The sequence below is a fragment of the Cetorhinus maximus genome, chromosome 14, assembly GCF_964194155.1.
Source record: "Cetorhinus maximus chromosome 14, sCetMax3.hap1.1, whole genome shotgun sequence".
Lineage (NCBI taxonomy): Eukaryota > Metazoa > Chordata > Chondrichthyes > Lamniformes > Cetorhinidae > Cetorhinus > Cetorhinus maximus.
In genome coordinates this window covers 63,948,011-63,971,488 of record NC_135892.1, presented here as the reverse complement: position 1 = coordinate 63,971,488, position 23,478 = coordinate 63,948,011, and the positions used below count along the sequence as shown (strand labels likewise).

At 41.7% G+C, this 23,478-nt stretch overlaps 1 protein-coding gene across 5 annotated transcripts in view; it reads right to left on the bottom strand.

The window, feature by feature from the left end:
• Window positions 1-14,387: 14,387 nt before the first annotated feature.
• Window positions 14,388-23,478, bottom strand: part of nrxn1a (neurexin 1a) — a 1,849,731-nt gene continuing 1,840,640 nt past the window's right edge. For all 5 annotated transcript variants that reach the window (XM_078556994.1, XM_078556995.1, XM_078556996.1 and 2 more), the window contains one exon: window positions 14,388-17,784. In XM_078556994.1, the coding sequence (XP_078413120.1) occupies window positions 17,480-17,784 (305 nt within the window). In that variant the 3' untranslated portion in view covers window positions 14,388-17,479. The remainder of the gene's footprint in view (window positions 17,785-23,478) is intronic.

Sequence of the window (23,478 nt, the reverse complement as noted above, 5' to 3'; positions counted from 1 at the left end):
TGGACGGGCAGCTCAGTTAATTATTTTAACTACTTTTTAACAGGCCTTAATAGACCTTTGACATTTCGGCGGGAGCACAGCCAACTGAACTGAATATCTGAATGATTTGCGGTGATGTCGGGATGCCATCCCAATGTCACCGTGCATCATTTTACATGTTGGCGAGCGGGCCCCGCCCCCCGCTCGCTGACGGGAAAATGCTGTCCAGGGAATCCCCTCCCGCCCACACAGAGTGCTCAGCACTCCCAGGCGCGCGTCACGGTGGGCGGGCCTTAATTGGCCTGCCCACATAAAATGGCAGTGCGGACCCGATCGGGGGCACCGATCAGGTTCGTGCCCAACTCCACCTGCCTTTGTACAACCCCTCCGACGGGGGGGATATCTCTGGCCCAGGACCCTCCCTCTCTCTGTCACCAATCCCAATCGTACAGCTCTGCTTCAAAAAAATGGCAGGTGAGTGAATGTGCATGAGTTTCTGCTTGACGAGTACTCCTTTTATACATAATTTTAAATGGCTGCTGCTTTTGTCAAGGGGTTCCTGCTGTGCAGCTGCCTCTTCTGTTTGAACAAGGTACTGACACAGCATGGGGCCCCTGAACCTCTGGTAAAAGTTCAATTCATTATTTAAGTACCTCTCAACTGCCTCCTCAATGAGCTAAACCGGCTGCCCACTGCCATCAGGCGGGTAGCTGTCCTCTCCAATAAGACTCCTCTGAAAAAAATTGCACAGAGGCAGCATCACATCGGGCAACCAGCACACCTTGCTGCAGTGTGAATTTGCCAGCTTGCCCACCCTCTAATCCTTCTCAAAATTCAGCTCCCTATTTCTTTTTCACTCATTTTCTATTCCTATTGTGACATTTTCTCTTCTATCAAATCCCTGTGTTTTTCTAAGAAGTCGCCTACAAGCCACCTCATCAAATACATTCTGTAAATCTGTATACATTACATCTACTGCACTCACTTAATCATATCAGCTTTTCAAAAAAAATATTACATTTGTCATAACAATTTATCTGACTGTGGTTAACTAGTCCACGCATTTCTAAATGTTCATTAACTTTACCTTGGATTATGGATCCTAAGCAGTTAATTTTAACCAAGCTCACCTGGCAGAAAATCCCCGGGATCAGATGGAATGCTCATTTTTACATCCCATCTAGTTTAGTCTTTATGGAAAATAAAATTGGGCAGTATGTACAACCAATATTACATTCAATTCCATCAGTTTCATCATGGGCTGAATTTTCCCCCCGTTGGTGGGGGGAAGTTGAATGGCAGGCGCGCACAGGCGCACTCCTGATCGGCGCCCCTGATCGGAGGCGCAGTGCCATTTTACATGGGCGGGCCAATTAAGGCCCGTCCAGCGTGACATCCGGCAGGAAGCGCTATGCGCTCCCTGTGCGGGCGGAGGGGGGGGGGGGGTTCGCAAAATCAAGAGAGTGCGCTCTTTCGCACATGTGCACGAAAGAGCGCCTTCATTTCCCTGAGGCTAAATGCAGCCTCAGGGAGATTGGCTCTAAATGTCAAAAACCTTAAAATAGAAAAATAAAATTTCCCTAACATGTACCCTCATGTGACAATGTCACATGAGTTGGGGCATGTCCATAATTTTCAAAAAGACTTTATTAAAATTTTTAAAAAGCTAAATGAAACCTCATCCCGCCCGTGGATGAGGTTTCATGCTTTTTCTAGTTCCCGCCGGGGCTCCTGGCCTGCCCGCCAACCTTAAGGTTGGACGGGCAGGTCCTTTAATTACATAATTGACTCTGTCAATGGCCTCAATTGGCCATTGATAGGTCGGAGGGCGCGCAGCTGATTTCGCTGCACCCCCGCCTTCCTGAAAATTTAAATGGGGCGCGGTGACGTCAGGAGTTCCCCCCAACGTCACCGCGCATCATTTTACACGTCGGCGAGCGGGCGCAGGCGTGGGCCCCACCCCCACTCACCGATGCATAAAATCCTGCCCTAAGGGTTGGTTTTGTTAAAATTGACTCCTAAGTGCTTGTGCAAAATGGATATAAGTTCTACAGATTCTTGGTTTATTCTTCTCCCTCTTCTTGAACAAAGAAGGGCTACTGTTATGATGTGGCAGCTGATATGTCAGATGGACCAAATCCACAAGGGAAACTTGGCTACTCTATCACAACAGCTTTGCAATTTGTATTTATTAGGAGATGTGCGCACTGAATTCAGAAGTAATCAGTCCGCTAAGACTTTTAGAGATTTTAAAAATTAAATGAAAATATTTATTAGCAAAATAAAAGATTTCAAGCACATACATCAGACTAAAATTACTTAATACTATAACAACTCCTAAAGTTCCTAATTAACCTGACTCACTTGCCAGTGGAATTCCAAATGGTTTTCTCCAACTTCAGTTACTGGACCCAACAGACTTATGCACAAATGGCTGGAGACTTCTTCAAGGCTGTTTCACACACACCTGTTAGATCTTATATGGCTGTCAACAATGCCTTTCATTCTCCTTTATATGTGTTTCTCTCTTTAATATGTAAGTTCCATTGTTCCATGTATCTTTGTTACAGTACCTTTCCCATAATATAGAAAGTTTCATGTTGCCAATATTGTCAGTAACCTTTGGGAGAAATAAACACACTCCTTAGCCTTGTGTTGGACCCAGTGCCCTGGTTTGTTGGGGCTAAGGAATCCAGGTTGCATGCTTGTTTCGAGGTGACCGAGTTGGTACCAAGACAGAGATCTGTAGACCGTTCTTAGAAGAAACACATTCTGCTTATTAAAAAATGAACTCGGCAGCTATACTTGTGTGCTTACAAGTCAAAACTCTGTCTTCACTCTTCAGGTTCTAACTCAAGACTACTGTCTATAGAGATAGCCCACACTACTCTGCTATTGGGTATCAAGATCATGTGATCTTACATTACAACATTTATCTCGAAGGTATATTATACATCAGATTACTACACCTTGCTTATCTGGCTAGTTGTAAACATCCTAACATCCCTTTGAAATCCAAACAATCCCTTCACTTATCTAAAAATGCAAATTATCTTCACACCTTACATGCTGAGACAGCATCCATGTTTACACATTACCATTTCAAGTACATTTCTACACCTAGCTTCTTTTGATAATTTCAAGCTTGCAGTCTACCTGACGCTAAATGTAATTAAACCACACCCATAAACCTGCTTTACAAAAAACCAGAATAATATTATGAAAATTATTATACTTGCGTAACAGCTACTCTCTAGATCAGTAACACAATTTGAAAAGGAACTAAACTGTGACCAGGTCCTTTACTATCCCTTCTATAATTTCTTTCAACAGCCAAGGGCACATGCCATCAGAGTCTGGTGCCTTATCCATTTTGGTTTCGCTAAACATTTCAGAACCAAGTCCTTTAATTATCTTTGACAACTGTTTCATTCTTTCTTCTAATAGATCTACCTCCCCACTACCTTGAAAACACCTACCTTTATAAGTGCCCAAAATTAGGGAAAGGTGAGAATGAAGCCAGCCCAGATGCTGTCACTCATGCATAAGATGGATTCAGTTGAAACCAAAGATCCGAGTGGGAATGGATAACCCACTGGCAAAAGCAGAGCTTGACAACTCAACACTCCAGAAGCAAATGTCTGCGTTCCAGATAAGAAAGGGGATTAACTCGACCACATTTCTTGTGAGGCTGGGGCCATGTAAGCTTTGAATATTTTTAAATACATGTTGGCATTTATTTAATGGGTTGGCTGTTCAAAGCTGTTAACTTGTCAGTTATTTAAGGAATTACTCATAAAATCAGTCTCACCAATTCATAGGCTCAGATTCTGATCACTGGTATAGTTAATGCTTAGCATACCTTATTGTTGACTTATGTTTTTGTAACTTTTGCTACTTGTTTTGTTCAGTAATTGATTTGCTGTTCAAATGCCAGATAAATGAGATTTACATTTATTTGTGTCTATTAAACATCCCTGTATCCAATTTTAACTTTAAATTCTGGTTGATACCCAATAAATACTGTTTCATGTATGACTTAAGGTCTGGATTCTTCCTAGTCAGTTTGGTAAGAAAGACTTAAATCACTCACTCAAAACTTGAGGGAAAATTAATCAAGGGTTAGTAAATTAAATTAATCTGGATCTAAACTAGATTAAATGCAAGATAATTTGGCAAGCCAAATCAGGCATCATCCATTCTTAAACCTATGCACAAAGGTAAAACCCCAGAGTCTGTTTCTTGGTGAGGAGTACACGGAGGGTATTAAGGATTTGTGGGGTTTATATTTCATGATACTGAAGCCCAGCTTGCTTACAGCAACCTACTCATTAGTGTCTGTCTTCAGCTCACCTTCAGAAAAATTGAAGAAATGTATGTTTGAAAGACATATATATCCAGTTCATGTTGTAAGGGGCTATTATGGTTACACCCTGGTTTATGCTATTGCACAAGTAGATATAGGGCAGAATGAGATAGCTCCCATAAAACAAAGATACTCAAACTGTTTCCAAGTACAATTGACATTACTGAATCAGAGAAGGTACCTTTGGTAGGCCCAAGTTCATTATATTCACTCTGCATTCTTCACCTTTAAATGATAGCAATACTTATATAGTAAAAATCTTCACAGGTCATTAATTAAAAAATAACTTTGAAATGAAGCAGTAAATTAATGACCTGGTAAAATTATTGCCACATTTGAGAAATGTGCCAGACCAAGAAGATGCTGAGTTAGTTGATTGTTGTCATTGTGTCAATAGAGGCATCAGGGACTGGATTTTACAACCACCCACTGGGCATATTTTCAGCAGGGGTCACAAGGGGTGGCAAGCCCAACGCCTTCCCGCCCACCACTGAGCAGTCCCACATAATATAGTAGGTGGACAGGCGCCAAAATTAGCAGCCTGCCCGACTGAGTTTGCTACCAAACCAATTGACCTGAATAATACACTGCACACACCATAAAACTGTTGGCATAGGCAGGCGGGCAGGAGTGGGCAGTTGTTTAAACATGTAGCTAAAAGGGGAAGAAATGCCCTTCAGGTGTGCCCTGTGCGCATCATGAGCACTCCTCAAAATGTTACCCCCACCTCCTTTGTTCTTCCCCACCTGGCCTCCAAAACCAGCACCCCAAACCCCTTGCCCCCTCTCTCGGCTGCCTCATTTCTTCCTGCCCTGAAAGCAAGGGACTTACCTGGCTCTGGGCTCCATCGATATTCTGCGTGGGCCTCCTTGCAGTCCCAGCTGTGGCCATTACTCATTTCTGGCGCTACTAGGACTGGTAGAGCTGCTGGCCAATCAGATTGGCCAGTAGCTCTCGAGGGCAGAACTTCTTCCCACTGAGTCCCGCACACAGGGCGGAATCATCCCCGATTTGCACAAAGTGCAGTAACGGGCAGGAAAAAAGTTGTTTTTCCCACTGGCTGCAATGGTGGGTTTTTATACTGTATTGTCGCAATTTCACCTTATTAATTAAGCAGCCTCAGGGAACACACCGTCTCACTGAAGGGTGGACTCTGATTTGCCCGCCATGCTGTTACCTCGCCGCTTCCTCTCGCAGTGCGCCATATTTAAACTGCAGCAGCGCACACACTTCTCTATGCATGCAGCCCAGGACTACTTCAGTAAAGACATGGCCCCAAGAGACAAGAAAAGTGCAGGACCCCCCAATTCAGTGACGCGTCCCTGGGACACCTTCCAGACGCCATGGAGGCCTGTCATGGTGTCCTCTACCACCACGCTGGCTGCAGGAGACCCATCAGTCTCACCCCTCTGGCTTGGGAGGTGGTCAGTGCCAATGCTGCACACCAGAGGTGTGCCATCCAATGCAGAAAATGGATAAATGATCTCATCTGTGCTGCCAGGGTAAGGCAACCACCTTTTCACTTTAAACACACACACTCATAAGTCCATCATACATTCACTGGCATCACCACTCACTCACTCACACACACCCTCACATCTCCATCTGGCCTCATCTCCATTGGAGACTGCCTCCTCAGCCCTCACCATCTTGAGGCCACTTGCACAGATCAACTTGTGCCCCCACACACACCCTGCTAAACCTCCCTTCCCCAATACAGCCCTCACCATGCAACCTCTTCTCTTGTCTGAGGCCACCTCCCCCTTCTCCAAGCAAGCACTAGCCCTGCAGCTGTTGAAAAGCCACCCCTGTCTTACAGCTGGTCTGGTAGGCAAAGACCTGCCTGTGAGCCCCCCTAAAAGTGATGTGGTGTTGCCTGCAAAATCTAGTGCTGATGACCACGAGTGCTGCCCGAAGCAAGGTAGGCAAAGAAACCTCGAAGTCCCGAGTGAAGTGCAGCTCACCAGGTGCATGTCACTTGTGTGCAGTTGTGAAACACGTTGGCGTGATGTGCCCGGATGATCCAGCATGGGGGGATGATTCCAGTGAACAGGGCTTATGAGATGCTAAAGTATTGAAATTAGGTTCCCGACATGTGGCAGTGGCAAACATGGCCCACCATTGATGGGTGGAGCGGACGATCGCAAACTGGTTTCACGACGGCGTGAACCTAACTTTTGGCTGTCTCGCCATATGTCCCCACCTGCCCTGTCTTTCAATGGGGAGGGGGATAGGCGTGAGCAATGCCCCCTCTGTGAAATGCAGCCTAGTAACTGGGCTTAGTGTCTCTGATGTAGGAGGGAAAAAAAATCAAGATTTTCATTCCTGATCACTACCTACATACATCTGTTGGACAGCACGTTTCAGTTGTTAGTTGAGGGCCTACTCAGGCTTGACTGTAAATATCTTGCTGACAGTCACTGATTAAATTTGCACATGAAGAACACTCCATTTGCTTAAGCATTCTCCTTCTTTCTTTGGCAGCTTTCCGTCTTGTCAGACAATGATTTGCGCCTTGGTGGTCAATTCTACATTAAACATCACTGGTGTGGCTCAGGAACCCCATTCTTCATGACAATCTCTGCCACATTTGCTGCAGATGAAGACAGTGGGCTGAGAAGGTTCAGGATTGGGGCCTTTGCTTTCTCTGGGCTTACTCCTTGCCCAGCTGAGCTTTCATTTCTATGAGAAGGATGTACTATCTGTGGCTAACTAAGCAAGTTAAGGATGGTACCAAAGTGAAAGAAGAGGTACAAGTTGCAAAGATTCGTGGTGATAGGTGAGAAGATTTTAGAAAACTTTCGAAGCCAGATAAGAATGTTGAAAAATAATAAAGGAGGAGTGTGGTAAAGTGAGGTACCCTGTTCCTTTAAGAGAATGCAAGTGTACTGATCATGTGACAGCACTGACAAATCACTGCACTGCAGGCAACTGGGAACTATAAGTCTAGTTCTGGAGGTTTCTGAGTGAGCACGTATGATCTGGTGCTCTGCCCCATGTCTCAATAAACCATCACTGTTTATTTTTACATCAGTCCCTCCCCATTATTGATTGCAAGCAGCAACTGAAGAGAACAAAGGAAGGTGTGCAGTTGGAGTTTGGTTGGTCAACAAACTCATTTATTCAAGACATAAAAAGGAGAAATCAGAATATCAGAGTAAACTAGCAAGAAATATAAAAACAGACAGTAAGAGCTGCCACAACTGTATGAAAAGGAAGCAGGAGCTACAATAAATGTTGGTCTTAGAGGATGAGACTTGGGGGATTAATAATGGGAAATAAAGAAATAATGCGGACATTTTGAACAAGTATTTTGTATCTGTTTTCACAGCAGTTGAAGACACAAAGAAGCATACCAAGAATAGTAGAAAATCAAGGGGAAAAAGAGAGTGGGGGACTTAAAACAATCGACATCACAAGAGAAAAAAGTATTAGGTAAACTTTTGGCACTAACAGCTGACAAGTCCCCTGGACCTGATAACTTGCATCCCTGGGTCTTCAAAGAGGTCACTGCAGAGATAATGGAAACATTAGATATAATCTTACAACATTCCCTAGATTCTGGAAATATCCCAATGGATTAGAACACTGCAAATGTAAAACTTCTGTTCAAGGAGACAGGAAACAGGAAACTCTAGGCCAGTTAGTCTAACATCTGTCATTGGGAAAATGACAGAATCCATTATTAAGAAATTAATAGCAGGACAATTAGGATGTCATAACAATCAAGCAGAGTCAACATGGTTTTATGAAAGGGAAATCGACAAATTTATTAGAGTTCTTGAGAATGTAACAAGTAGGGTGGACAAAGGGGAATCCATAAGTAGTGTATTTGGATTTCCAAAAGGAATTTGATAAAGTGCTACATAAATGATTACTATACAAGACAAGAGCTCATATTGTTGGGGATAATATATTAGCAGGATACAGGATTGGCGATCTGACAGGAATCGAGTTGGGATAAATGGGTCATGTTCAGTTTGACAAATTGTAAGTAGTGGGGTGCTACAGGGATCAGTGCTAGGGCTTCACTTACTTATGATTGATATTAATTACTTGGTGAAGAGGCCAACCGTATTGTAGCCAAATTTGCTGAAGATACAAAGGTAATTAGGAAAGCAAGTTGTGAGGAGGTTACAAAGAGTCTGCCAATAAAGGGTATAGATAGGTTAAGTGGGGAAAAAATGGCATATGGAATACTTCAGTGCCTACAATGCAGGAATGGTGTATGGTTTGTAATTTTAATATCATTTTAATTCAGCTTTACGCCTCTCTTAATCTCCCCTTCAAAACTTCCCTGTTACCTGCTGAATGTGTTGGTCTATTTTTGTTACTGCATGATTGTTACATGTTTACATGCTTTTAACCTGATTGCTTGGCCTTTATATGCATTTTTTGATATAAGTTATACTGAAATTCTGTGTTGTGAACATGTTTCTTAAATACTATTATTATTATTATTTAAATGAATAGAGACTGCAGAACGCTGCAGTACAGAGGGATCTGGATGTCCTCGTACACAAATTACCAAAATTTAACATGCAGGCTCAGCAAGTAGTTAAAATGGCAAATGGAATGTTGGACCTTATTGCAAGGGGGATGGAGTATAATGGTAGTGAAATCTTGCTACAACAGGACAGTGCATTGGTGACACCGCAACTAGAGTACTGCGTACAGTTTTGTTCTCCTTATTTAAGGAAGGATATGTTTGAATTGGAGGCTGTTGCGAGAAGGTTCACTAGGTTGATTCCTGGGATGAGGCAGCTGTCTGATGAAGAAAGACTGAGCAAGTTGGGTCAATACCTATTGGGGTTTAGCTTGCCGACGCGTAAAATGATGCGGGATGACATCGGGGGGAACCCCTGATGTCATCCCGCCCCATTTAAATTTTCAGGAAGGCGGGAGTGTAGTGAGATCAACTCTCTGCCCGCCAACCTGTCAATGGCCAATTGAGGCCATTGACAGAATCAGTAGAACAATTAAAGGACCTGCTCGTCCAACCTTAAGGTTGGCGGGCAGGCCAGGAGCCCCGGCGGGGAATAGAAAAAACATGAAACCTCATCCACCGGTGGGATCAGGTTTCATGGAGGGATTTTAAAAGTTTAATAAAGTTTGTGTAATTAGTGAACATGTCCCATCTCATGTGACATTGTCACATGAGGGGGAAATGTTAAGGATTTTTTTTTTCTCTACTTATAACGTTTTTAAAAGTGTCAGCGATCTCCCTGAGGCAGCACTTAGCCTCAGGGAGATGTGCGCTCTTTCGTGCACATGCGCGAAAGAGTGCACCGTCACTTTTGGGGAAACCCCCCACCCCCCCACCCCGCACGCACAGGAAGTGCATAGCGCTTCCCGGCGGACGTCATGCTGGGCGGGCCTTAATTGGCCCACTCACATAAAATGGAGGCGGGGCCCGCTTTTCTGGCAGGGATCGGCTCCCTGCCCACCGGAGATTGAGTCGGGCCCGCCCACCCGGCAGGCAGAAAATTCTGCCCAAGGAGGAATTTCTTCTCTCAAAAGCTCTTTAAACTTTGGAATTCACTACACCCAGAGAGCACTGGGGGCTGGGTCAATGAATATACTCAAGACTGAGTTAGGCAGATTTTTAATCTACAAAGGAGCTGAAGGTTATGCAGGCAGACAGGAATGTGGAGTTAAAGCCACAATCATTTCAGCCATGATCTTATTGAATGGTGGAGCAGGCTTGAGGGGCCAAATAGCCTCTTCCAGTGCCCATCCAGACAGTCAGCCTCCAGAAGTCATGACCATTGGCAAGTGTCTCCTAGTTTTCTGTGGCAATGTCCCCCATCTGCATATTTCACTTGCAGGTGTCCTTCTAATGGAAGTATGGACATCAAGCAGGTCATAACCCAGTGGCCAGTTCACCATACAGAAGGTCTTTGGTTACACGGCTGTCATTCACCCAATGAACGTGGCCAAGCCAGTGGAGACATAGTTGGCTTTGTAATGAGGAAATGCTGATGGACTTAGCAGGTTCCAACGCCACTGAGTTGGTGAGCTTGTCCCGCCAAGAGATGCCGAGATTATGTCTTCAACAGCAAAGGTGAAAACTGTTTATCTTTTTCTCCTGCCTAGCATATTTGTCCAGGTCTCACTACTATAGAGGAATGCACTGAGGACACAGGCTTGGTAGCCTCACAGTTTGGTGTTCTTGATCATTTTACTATTGTTCCAAACCCTCTTACTCAACTTAGAGCTATGATTTTTGCAATGCTTCAATGGTTATTGAAAGGGGATCAAAGGTTACGGGGAGAAGGTGGGAGAATGGGGTTGAGAAACTTATCAGCCATGATTGAATGGTGGAGCAGACTCGATGGGCCGAATGGCCTAATTTCTGCTCCTATGTCTTATGGTCTTATGATTGATTTCAGCATCAAGTTATAGATTGCTATGATTGTGGAGTCTGGATAAATGAAGCAATCAACAACCTCCAGCTCATCATCAAATTGATTGATGATGATATAGTAGTTCCAAGACCATGACATTTGTCTTCCAGATGCTGATGGTCAAACCAAACTCTTTACAGGCGCGAGAGTGTCTGTCCTTTTGCTGCTCAAGGTCTTCTTCGTTGTGGAAAGCTAATGCAGCATCTCAGCATAGAGCAACTTGCTGATGAGCATTTAGCACATTTTTGTCTTGGACCTCAGGTGGGCAAGGCTGAACAGCTTTCTATCAGTTCTGGTATTTAAGTAGATACCCTCTGTAGATGAACTGAAGGAATATGACAGTAGCAAAGAGAAATGTGCCCAATGGGTCAATGTAAAGTATCTATGGTGTGGGTCATGAAAACTAGCATGCTGCCTGCTTTTTGCATTCTAGTTTGCTTTTCATTTTCAGCCTACACCACTGACTAGTCACAATGCAGAAAGGAGATTCAAATGTGTAAGTCTCCCTGTCAGTACACAGCCTCATCATTGACAAGTCCTCTGCTTTGCCTCCTCATAGTGACACACAAACTGAGTCCCTCGTGGCCCCAGGCTAATGCTTCTGAGGAATTTGGCAGCGGGTTAGTCCCCAGATTGCAATGTGTGGGCTCACGTGCATGTGGACACACCCTGACGCTCATGAACCAAACTCCCAACTATGGGCAAATAGCTCCACTGCCTTGTGGATATGCCCTCAGGAGAGTTAAAAGAGTTAAACCCTGACAAAAAATCTTTAGTGCAGCCCAAAGGCAGACTAATATCTAAATATGTCATTCTTCTGGCACCTGCAACCAAGCCGGTGCCAAATGTAGTGCTTTGCATTCCTTTGGCCCCATCCAGGGAGGTCGACTGGGAGATCCTAATGTTGGGAAGCCTAGGGACCTGATAGATTTTGCCTAAGCTTGTGCCCTGGAGGAGACCTTCCAGAGTGTTAACACAACATGGGAGACAGCCAAGGTACAGAAAGCAACAAGTACCTATTTAGGGAGGTGGTAGTATAGTACCTCAGGGGAAGGGGGAAAGTAACTATTTTACAAATGTAATATCTTTATGCTTATTAGTGATGTCATGAAATCAATTTGATCTTTAGTTAGCAATTCACAACAAAGCACAAACTATAAGCTGGTGCCAACCTGCCATTTTAAAGAACTTGTTGTTATCTACAGTCAGTGTGTAAAATAAAAATTTTTCTTCTATGCGTTTGTGTATTCTGCCTTAGATATTATCAATTATCTATTGAGCACAGTCGCAATGGATTTAACATGTCTATCCTACAACAGCAACATTATATCATACTACAGATGAGAAGAGAGAGACAAAAAACCCTCCATTTTAATAAAGAAGCTATGAGTAAAAAAAGGCAGACCCAAAAGGTTTCAAAACTACAATACAACTTGCATTTATATAGCATCTTTAATGTCATAAAATGTCCCTCTTTTTCTTTAGCGGGCCTTTTGAATCGAGGATGACTTGCTTCTGGTTTGATGGGTTCCGAGATGGCTTGTAAGTCCAATGCATGGTCTGTAGACTCTACCATGTGGGGACAGGTTGTCCAGCAATCTTAACTTGGAAGAAAATGGCCTTGCTGTTGAACATTAAAAAATAAACCTAAGTGACTGCTACACTCCATTGATTGACAGGCAATCTGCTTGGAAATGGAAATGAAACAGCTGCTGCATCTGAAAAAAAATGCCACCTGTTGTTTTAGTTTCAATGGGCACCATTATTGACATTTCCCAGCTGAAGCTATTATGAATGCTTGCCTGTTTTTCCAAAGGTCCAGAACTACTTATCTCAACAAGAGGGGCCTTGTTCACATTTTGATGAACAGTTTTAAGAGGTTATTAAAGGTTTATCTTTGATTTTGTGAAAGAATGTTTGTTTTTATAACAGATTGACCACGTGAGGAGATTTAGGTTTTTTGGGTAGAATTTTATGTCAGCGGGATTTTATAGTCCCGTGAAGTCGGTGGACCTTTGAATGGCTTGCAGCATTTTACAGCCCTGCCCCACCATGACAGGCCATAAAATTTCGAACTTTGAATGGGTTTTATGGATGAGGGGATTTTTTTCCAGTATATGTCTTTGAATATGGCAGCTCTATTAGAAGTTTTTTAACGTGCAATTCAAAGATATTTTGAGGTCTATCCGTAGTGAATATTGATGAGTGGCTGTGGAGGACACATGGGGTGGAACATGGAGGGAGCATGTTGGGTGGGTTGCGGCTGAGGGGTGAGGGCCTGACATTAGCCATTAAAACTGGGCCGAGGTCCCCTTAAATGGAGGCAGGCAGTCCAATCTGTGGGCCTGGCCATCTGTACCCCTGCTGCAACCTTGAGCCTGCCTCCAGAGGCAGTGAACCTGATTCCATGCCCCCCTTCCCCGGAATGAAATTATTGTGGGGTTGGGAAGTTTTCCAATTCAACCATTGCCCCCCCACAAAAATTTGGCCCCAGAGCTTTCTTTACCTGTTCATCAAATAAGTGCTGACTAGTGTTAATCACAGTAACACAGTGCATCTGAATTGGCACTAAAGAAAATGGCAAGAATCATCATTTTGTGACTAAATAAGCAATTGTATCACTTTAATTCGAATCTCATTGGGCTGGATTTTATGCTCCCCTACTGGCGGGTTTGAAGGTGGGGGTCATGTAAAATCCAGCAGTGGCCTTCCCGTACTGCCTATCCAACCACTTGCGACCTGTCTGAAATTTTATGGCGTTGTGCGGGGAGGCATGCCCAGCCACCCTTGGATGTATTGCAACCCCTAAGTGGCCAATTAATGCTCATTTAAGGGCAGCAACCCATCACACTGGTATTTTCCCTGCAGAGGGGACAGCATGCAGAACCCTGGTAGCCTTAGCTGTTAACCTCTTTTTCAGGTCACTTGGGCCCATGGGAGCCACCTTTAACACTCCCTTCCCCATCCCAGGCATCCTGAACCTGGCCCTCCAACTCCCACGTCAAGGCCCCTGACCCCAGATTTACCTGGGCTCCTCAGAGTGGTAGGAGTGCCCGTAGACCCAGCAGTATCCAGCATTCCCACTTGCACTGTGGTGACTACAGAGTTGTTGGCCATCCATTTAGCCGGCAGGTCTCTAAGGTAGGACATCCTCCCAAGAAAAGTGCAGAAACCTCACCTTAAAGCAATTAACACTGCTCCCAGTATTACGTTGTTGCGGGATAGTTGTTGCGATTGTGGATGAGCTCCCCTGAAACGTTTTACTGGGTGGGTGGGGTGGGGGGGAATATGGCGGGTGCAGGGACCACAATGCCCCATAAAATCCAAGCCAATGAATTTAAATAAAAGCTGTTATTCTGCAAAGTAAATGAAGAAACTCAAGAGATGCAGGCACAGTGCACATTCTGCTATTTATAGGCTGCCTTCCAATCCCAGGAACAAATATACATAGAAATGATTTAGAAGTACCATCTCCGGTGATAACCCCAATATACCTGGAACTTTATTTAATCTAAGATACAGTTGATTAAACTACGAAAAAAAAATGTTATGGAAATATCATACCACACCTGTACCCTTGTACTTGCTTGACTGTTATTTGCAGTTAAACAGGGAAGAAACAAAAGATTGTGTATCACAAGGTTTCTATTATAAGAAACATTTTATTAACAAAAACAGTAAATTCCACTGGCTTAGCATTTCCAATAATGGTTAACTTGGCTTTTGCAACAAAATTTTCTTTCAATATTTATCACACAAAGCACTCGAAGATGGGGCTCCAGAATGATTTTGCTTGTTTTATCTTGTGTGAAATGCATCATTCATAAGTAAAGTTTCATACAGTTTTAAAACAAGAGTTTGCCAAAACACAACACATTACAGTACCAAACAGTATCAACCTAAATGAGATTTGGAAACTGCCATGCTAGGGGCTGTAGGTAGTTTAAGACATAAGAAAAAAGTTGCTTCGGTGCAGCCATTAAACCAAATTGTCGACTGCATGGATACAACCACCTTGGCAACATGAATAGCTTAAAACTGTCTAGTTAGTCAAGTGCTAATTACTTTACGATATATTCTACTGTTGTCTAGTTGCTTTCTAAAGTTCCTACAGCCACTTTTAATGTATCTCTGACTGTATGAGCATGTTTAATAATAATGGGGTTAACTAAAGGAAACAATTTTTTTTCCCATTTTCATCTGTTGTCTTACTAATCACCAGGCCATAAGCCTCTTTTATACACCTTTGCATCACCAGAACAAAGCAACAACTGGAGAGTATCACCCTGCTCCAGTTATGGTTCCATGCTGAATCCAAAATGCCATGAGACAGGAAAATCAATCTTAAGTACAGAGGAGTTTCTCAAAAACCTCTGAACCTGCTTTCCTAGTAAGGAAAACATAGCAGATTAATGCAACTTTTGAGGGGAAAAGCAGACATTGATTTCACTGTAAAAGGTTATTTGTAAACTTGATCTTGTGGGATTTTCAAGTCTCCTTCTGGTATAATTAAAAAAGTATAAAATATTCAGAATTACTTTCTCCGACCTTCCTAATTTCACAAATGTTAACATTCACAATAGTTTGTGTGGGAAGCTAGAATATGATTAACTTTTTTATGTTACTGGAGTCATAGGAAAACTGACTTTAATTGCAGAAACATTATAGTTCTATAGAATAAAATGGGTCAGCAATCTAATGTTAGTATTCAAGTTAACATTAAAGAGGTGCAGTTTTCATGAATAATTTTTAGGTAATGTATTACCTGTTTACAATTGCTCAATATAATTGCATAAATCACATCACAACACATCACTGTCAAGGTGTGTGTGACATTATTGTGATGAAGGACTCATCTGCTCCTCAAGAACTGACAATAACGAGAACACATTTTTCTCTCCAAGGTAAAAGCAAAGTGATCAAAAATAAGTTTTGTTTAGACAGGATTTATCTGAGGTGGATAGCATAAAGTGACTAATGCAATGATTGTTTTATATGTCATCGAGGTGGCTGTAGCAGTTGGCAAGGAAACTATAGTCAATTCTAAGTGACTGCTGACACAAAATACATGATTCCTGTTATGTTGTGGCCCCTGCTGTTTAAAGCTAATTTTAAATTCCTCCTTCCTGTTTGAATGTGTGAACATCTATTTTCCTCCCAGGAGGTCTTCTAGCAATTCAGCTGGTTTCCCTTGAAGTACACCCATAGAATCTAATATATTCTCTTTGTATTTGATCTGAAGTACATTACAACCGGGTTTATTGCTATGAAATCATCTAAAAATAATATAGAAGCTAAATAATGAGTTCTTAAGATCCATATACTTTAATATTCCACATATAGGACTGTTCAGTCAAAGCTAGAAAATGAAAGACCTTCAATGCTTTAATGTTAAAGCTTTCAGCTTTCAAATAGGATAAGGGACATTTTTAAATAAAAAATTATGAAACTTAATATTAAATAGGAACAAACAGGCAACTGTATTTTCTGCAATGACTCAATAGATACTTAGGAGGATTTCTGTGTAACAAGTACATGACATTAAGCAACATCAAATGTGGCTTGCAAATAATTGAAGGATCAGATATTTCTTTTAGCAATTTTCATTTTCCCCACTGGATGTAGCAAACATAAAAAAATGTGAAATAATTGAAACCAAATTCCATTGGTTTACCTTACAAAGATTTCATAGCATTAGCCACCATTTCAGTGTAAAACTCGCTTTGCTTCCCACACAAAAAAACCTCATAAAAACATAAGAGATTACTGTCTGAGTCAATTACAAAAAATGCAGCTAAATCATATGTACATTCATATGTATTCCTCATACATGTATGGTAGACATTCATTACGATGGAAATTAAAAAAGAAGTTTGAGTCTATTAATGACGGCTGCAAAAACATTTTAACATTGCAGATGTCATCAACAACTTCAAACCTGTCTATACCTAGCTACAGCTATAACATTACGTTTACCAAAAAATGTCAGGATAGCAGAGATATTTGCATTGTCTATACAACAGGCTATAAAACATCACTCATCACAGTCCAGAAAGCACATATACGTGTTTGTATAAATGTATGTAATAACATATTAGCGTGCATGAAAATTTTCAAATGATTGTATCTATGCTCTCTTTTATCTGTATATATCCATGCCTTACATTTCCTGTGGATGAAATTAAGGCTTTCCTTACTTCTTATAACCAGAAAGGGATTATTCCATTTTATACTATTTTAACATTAGTCTTATGTTGTAGCCAGCACTTAAACACAGGTCGCCCATGGATGTAAAGATGATAAACCCTTTACTGTCAAGGGTCTGCTAACTATTGTTTATTTAAGTTTCTTGGAGTAATGAGACTTCTGTCATGTTGCACAATTGTTTAGCACTTTGGCTGAAAACTCATGGGTAACAGGTAGATTCTCTGTGCACTGTTGTAATACTCTTCTTTATGAATGCTTCATGCTGTTGTCTCCACAGTAAAGTTCTGACAACGAGAAGACGGAGCGAATGAAAACACTGTGAACAAGTAGGAGACTTCAACCAGCTTGAAATGTTAATGCTTACTTTACAAACTGTCGTCTTTCCTTCCCGATTACGTGTACTGTCTTTATCCCGTGTGCTTTGCAAAAAGTAAATCTCAGTTTTATCATGTCTGATAAAATGAAGTTTTTTTTTGTTTTCCTTTTCTTTTTTACAGGCTTCCTTCTTCAGAGTGTATAATCAGACGTAGTACTCTTTATCCTTATTCTTCTTGTTTTTGCTGGAATTTTTGGCATTGTTCACCTGCTTCTCTTTCACCACAGCCCCATTGGACTGAGCCGAATTACTGATGTAGTTTCTGCTCTCATCGACATGGTAGGAGCCTTCGTCCCTATTCCTGTACTTGTACATAGCATAGAGGAGGATGAGAATGCAAAGAGCGGCTGCTGCCACAATCCCGACCACCATCCCTGTGGTGCTGCTTGATTCCCGAATCACTTCCGCTGTTCCTGGGAAGCCTCTGCCACCTGGTCCAGTGGGGTTTGCTGTGGGTACATTATGAAATATGGAGGAGGTTATTATTAAGCTTTAGAGCTTTCTATTATCAGTATAATTTGATAAGGCGGGCAAAGGGGTACAATACAGAATCTGGAAGGGGTTTCAAGCCACTGTTAATCATTTCTTTTCTGGCCTGCAATTTGGGAAAGAGGGAGTGGGTTGCAAAGCTTAACAAAGCTAAAGTAAGTGTTATATCAGTGCTTATAAGTACTTTGTTAGTTCTGACTTCCTCTGTTTACCACCCAGGTGCCTGTACTTTGAAGTAATCTTCAAACGGTGATGTGCACACTGTAGATATAGTGTTATCTGCTGTCTAGGATGAAGTTGTGTAAGAACATTATCACTAGGTGGCAGTTTGGAATTAACTACTCCCCTTGTGCCTTCACCAATCACCGTGAAAGAACACTCCCTTAAGGATAACACCACCCCATTAACACAATTAGTAATCAGTAGTGCAAAGTGACCTTGTTGCAGACTTCAAAGAAAAAGACAATTTGCTGTTTTCAATAACAATAAATCAAGACTGGCACATGATGAAGGGAGGCAAAGGTACATGATTAAGTAGAGGAATAGGTTTCTAATAGGGCTTTTGTGATCATTAAAATGACCTCCTAGGAGCAAACAGTATAACGTTTATGAGAAATGGACAACACTGTGGAAATGCTGCTTATTTAAAAGAAATAACCAAAAAGCATAAATGTTAAAGTGCAGAAACAGTAACACTGGGTAGGTTAGCAGCACATAATGAGATTTATGAAATGGATGACAACTGTCATTAGTTTATTGGTTGAATGCAAACATTAACAATTTAACATTTATCCTGAAAGTATCAAAAAAGAATGCTCACCATACAGGTCAGTCAACAAATTGCCCCCATGATTTTGCATGAAGGAAAAATGAAAGAAAGTTGTAAAAGAATGATCTAGAAACACGATCATATTTGTTTCTTACAGTATTTCAGCTTCAGCGTAAGACTATAGAATATATTAAAACTGTTAATTTGTTAGCACACCTATAAAAACATTACAGAATATCAAATTTTCACGTTATCTGTGTATACCCCATCTTTATTAACACATCCCTCCCCATTTCAAGGAAACAGATTTTTACATCTTTTAACAAAAGTGAGTGAGTGGTTTATTGAATCTCCTGTAAACTTGAAATAAAACACAGTGTGAAAAGGTCAAGCCACAGCCCAGGAACCACACAACAGAATGTTAAAGCTCAGAGACTTAATAAAGGCGAGGTGCTTTGTAAGTTATCTTTATTGACTCACATATCCTTGTCAGTAAGACTCTGAGATAAATTGTTCATGAAATGTCACTCCTTTTTAAAATTTGCCACTGAAATACTTTCAATAACAACGACTTTTCCCAGCACAGTGGATAATTCTCAGGCCAATCTATATAATATCTATTCAAAAGAATTGCTAGTTAGTGCCATTTTGATATGGCTGATAACTTAAAAACGTGCATGAACACAACTCTGGGGAGAGAGCATGCAGACATAAAAGCTGAACCATTGTGAAATAGTCCTTGACATGGTATGTGCAACCTTACCTTAAAAATAAGAAAAATAATTATGCAAAGTACCTGTATCATAATTATACTGTTACAGCTACCAACTGATTCTTTCCTCCTAAAACCTCAATGGCACTGCAGTAAATTCCTTGTCAGTTTATAGACATTACTTTCTATTCCTCTGTGTGCCCATCACTTGTAAGCCAGGTCACCTTTGAACCTTGCATGCACATTATCAGAGCAATGGATGATAAAAGTCTGCACTCATCATTTGCCATATTCAATTACTTAAGCAGAGAAACTCAATTTCAAAGATAATTGACGCTCCCACACCTCTTCAGAATATTAACCATTTGTCATGTATTTGAAACCTGTTTAAATGTTCAGTCAAGCCCATCAAATTCTAGTTTTCCATATTATTTTGATGGTAGAAAGGAAACTTTGGAATTAAAGAACAAAAGAAACACAAAACACATAACTACTTTCACTGGTAATGTAAATCAGGACTAACAAAAAAGTCAGAGATAAGCAGAGAATTTGAGTAAGAGAACGACTGGATGCAAAAGAGTTTCGCAGATTAATTTGTTAAGAAACTATAGCCTTTCAGCTTTAACACTGTCAGAAGGATTAAAGGCCAGCAGTCATTATGGAAATGGAAGTGCTGCTTTTCTTCAAAATAGCTAATTAACCTTTATTGCGAGAAACATGAACTTGGTTCTATTGTGATAAAATAGAATGTTTAATCTTGCAATTCTGAACTAAATTGAAATCTGCTCAGACAAGAACATGACCCAATTTTACTTTTATTCTAACTAGGGTAGGGAATAGGATTGCTTTGGTCCTATTCTATTTTTGTACATATATTTTAGTCACTGAATTTCATTAGTCTGATTAAAACTATATGGGGCAGCAAATTACAAGGGGGCAAATGCATCGCTTCCTCAGCCCCTGCTCCCGTACCCCGCCAGAAGCAAAGTCGGCATGGAGCCGATCTGCTCCACGCCAACCTGCCCTGCAACCACAACACATCATGGGTGGGCTGAATTGGGGGAAGTGTGGGACTTCCGCCCCTTACTGGGGAGAAAATCCTGCCCCCGGGGGCTGCCGGTCAATTGGATTGATCGGCAGCTCCAGCAGTCCCTGCAGCGTCAAGAACACATTAGTGGGTGCTGCAGGGACTGCAACCAGGAACAAGAAGATGGCCCATGGATCCTAGAGCAAAGTAAGTCCAAGGTCTTGGGCAGGGAGGGTTTGAGCAGTACAGGGAGGCGGGACGGGGGGTTTGGGTGGTATGTTTTATAGTGCAGCAGGTAGGAAGAAAAGGGGGAGGTAACATCTTAGGGGTACCCTGATGCGCAAAGGGTCCCCTCAAAGATAATACCGTCCCTTCCTTCCCACCCTTTGAAAAAGGTTTTTAAAAAGCAGCCTGCCCATTCCCACCCGACTGCCCACGCCAACTGTTTTTTGGCGTGGGCAGCGTATTATCAGGATCAATTGATTTGTTAACAAGCTCAATTAGCCTCTAATTATTTATTAAAATATGGCAGGTGGGCTGCTGATTTCGGCACCCACCCACCAACCCCCCGCCAAAAAATATGCCCGGCGGAGGCACATAAATGCAGCTATAGTATTTGCACCAGGAAAAACACAGTATTTGTGCTTTAGACTAGTTCATAAGGAGAGCAGAAATAAAAGTTTTTCACTTCTAAGAAACAAGAATATCTAACAAAGTAACAGAGTGTAATTACTTGCACTGATTTTTCCCCCACAAATTTCTCAGGTGCTTTGGAGGGGGGCACTTGGATCTACATGACAGGCATAACTGAAATGTGAATCACCATGGGCATCTCATTTGGCAACGGCCCTCTAATATCTCATTCAAGGTGCTGGCCTAGAAGGTAACTGTAATTGCCAAGAGTTTGACTAGTCCTTTCCTCAGTTGTCATGCACATCCTGGCTTGGGACATTTGATAATGAATGGGTAGTATGAATTTTGGCTAGTTGCTCTCCTTCCGAGCTTGGAAATCCAAAAGCAAAATATAGCAGAAGTTGGAAATCTGAAATAAAAACAGAAAATGCTGGAAATACTCAGCAGGTTTGCTAGCATCTGTGGGAGGGGAATGGAGTTCACATTTCAGGTCATCTGCTGAAAGGGCACAAACTGAAACATGAACTCGTTCTCTCCCCACAGATGTTGAAGCTGTTAGAGCTGATGAGTATTTTCAACATTTTATGCCTCCAGTCACTACTCCACTATGACTATTCTGCTGAGATCAATTAACTCAGCAAGGAATGTTCCTGGACTGTAGTCCAAAAAACTGAATGAACCAAGAAGGAACTGATTGGGTAAGTGCGCAAATATGTTACATTAAAATGAAAATGTTGGAATTAATTGCCTGTGGTTGCACTGTTGATACAGGAGGCCTCCTACAGCCATCTAAATTTGGAAAATTGTTCCAGAAATTTTTGTAAAATGTTGCCAAGGAGGAATAATGAGGGTTGGTGAAAATTACATTCAAATTAAAAATGTACAATGCTTAAGAAATAAATCCACACTGAAAGAGTAATGCTAAATGTAACCACTCTCTCCAAATCTGGAATGTTCTCTCAGCACCTTGGCCTTCAACCATTTTTATAAGTCCTTCTTATGCTAATATTCTAAGCTGCACATGTGAAATCTTTCATCACAATTATAACAACATTAGTTAAGTTAGTGTTTAATAAAGTGGCTCTATGTCCCGCCTCCCTAAACTGTTCAAACCCTCCCTGTCCAACTGGCTCTTCTTTATACCTATAGACAAATCTATAAAAATCCTTACTTTGATTGGATAGCTCAACTTTGCATACCCAGTGAAGCAAAGTAAAAATATATCAATTGGTATCTTTAATTTAAGTGCAGAAATCTCCATTGCCAGGCAACAAAAGGATTTGCCTTTGTTTTAATTCTATTTCACTTTGGATCAGCAGCAAACCCACCTCTAAACCTTCATAGAATCTCCTACTCTCTTTTAGATGATAAAATAATTGCCTAATTATATCTCCCTGTGATTTTTTAAATTATAATTTGCAATGGCACAAAAGTTTCAAGAAAATTTGGTACTACTTTCACTGGTTCAAGTGATTGAGTCTAGACTTCAAGCTAGCGGTTCACGTAACCACAGTAAATTGTTCATACTGTACTCTTGTGACTTACGGTGTCGACTGAAACCATAGAATAAATTATAGCCTGGTGCATTAACAGTATCCATCATTCAACGTGAAATAGAAATCAAAAGAATATTTGAAGTAGAAGCAAAGGGCGGTAAGTGCACAGGACAGTCAGTAGCTGAGAATGTTAACAATTTGGAATGGACTGTTTATCATGATGGGTAGTTCATCTCTTAGCAGTTCTAATGAAGAATCTTAGCCATTCTTTCTGTTTCACATGCTGATTGACTTGTTCAATTTCAGCATTTATAGTTCCTGTTATGGTACACAGCGCCTCAAACCTGCCACTATAACAAACTCTACTGGAATAAGTCATAACTCCATGGCATTTATTTACAGGCACAATACAAAATCAAGCACAGTAGTAATATGTTGTAGTTTAGGTATCCTACACAGCATAACCTAGTAGCTAGATTAGCACACACTAAAATCCTTTATTTCAATATACAGAAGCTGGACAAATCAGCAAATTGCAAGGCAAGTTCAGTTATTTGTTGGTTGAGTGCTGAATTGAACACAAAATATCTTGGATACAAATCCTGGAAAGATTCACTCAACTTTCCATCCTTTTCAGTCATGTTCTAGGATTTAGGAAGAAATGGGAGCCTAAGGGCGGAATTGTCCCAGGCTTGCACAAAGTGCGGTAGCAGGCGGGAAAAAGGATGCTTTACCCGCCAGCCGCAATGGTGGGTTTACGCGCCATATCGTCACGTTCCCAGCACATCTTGCCTCATTAATAATGCACTGCTAGGAAACACGCCGGATCACTGGCAGGCGACCTCTCATTCGCCCGCCCCACTGTCAGCTCAGGCCTTCAGTAATCCGGGTGCCATATTTAAAGGGCACCTCTGCACACAGCTAGCACTCTCTAAGGGATCGGAAGGTGCTGCAAAGTTATGGCTGCCAAAGGGAGGAAACATGCTGCCCCCAAATTGAGTGACTCCTCCCTCAGAG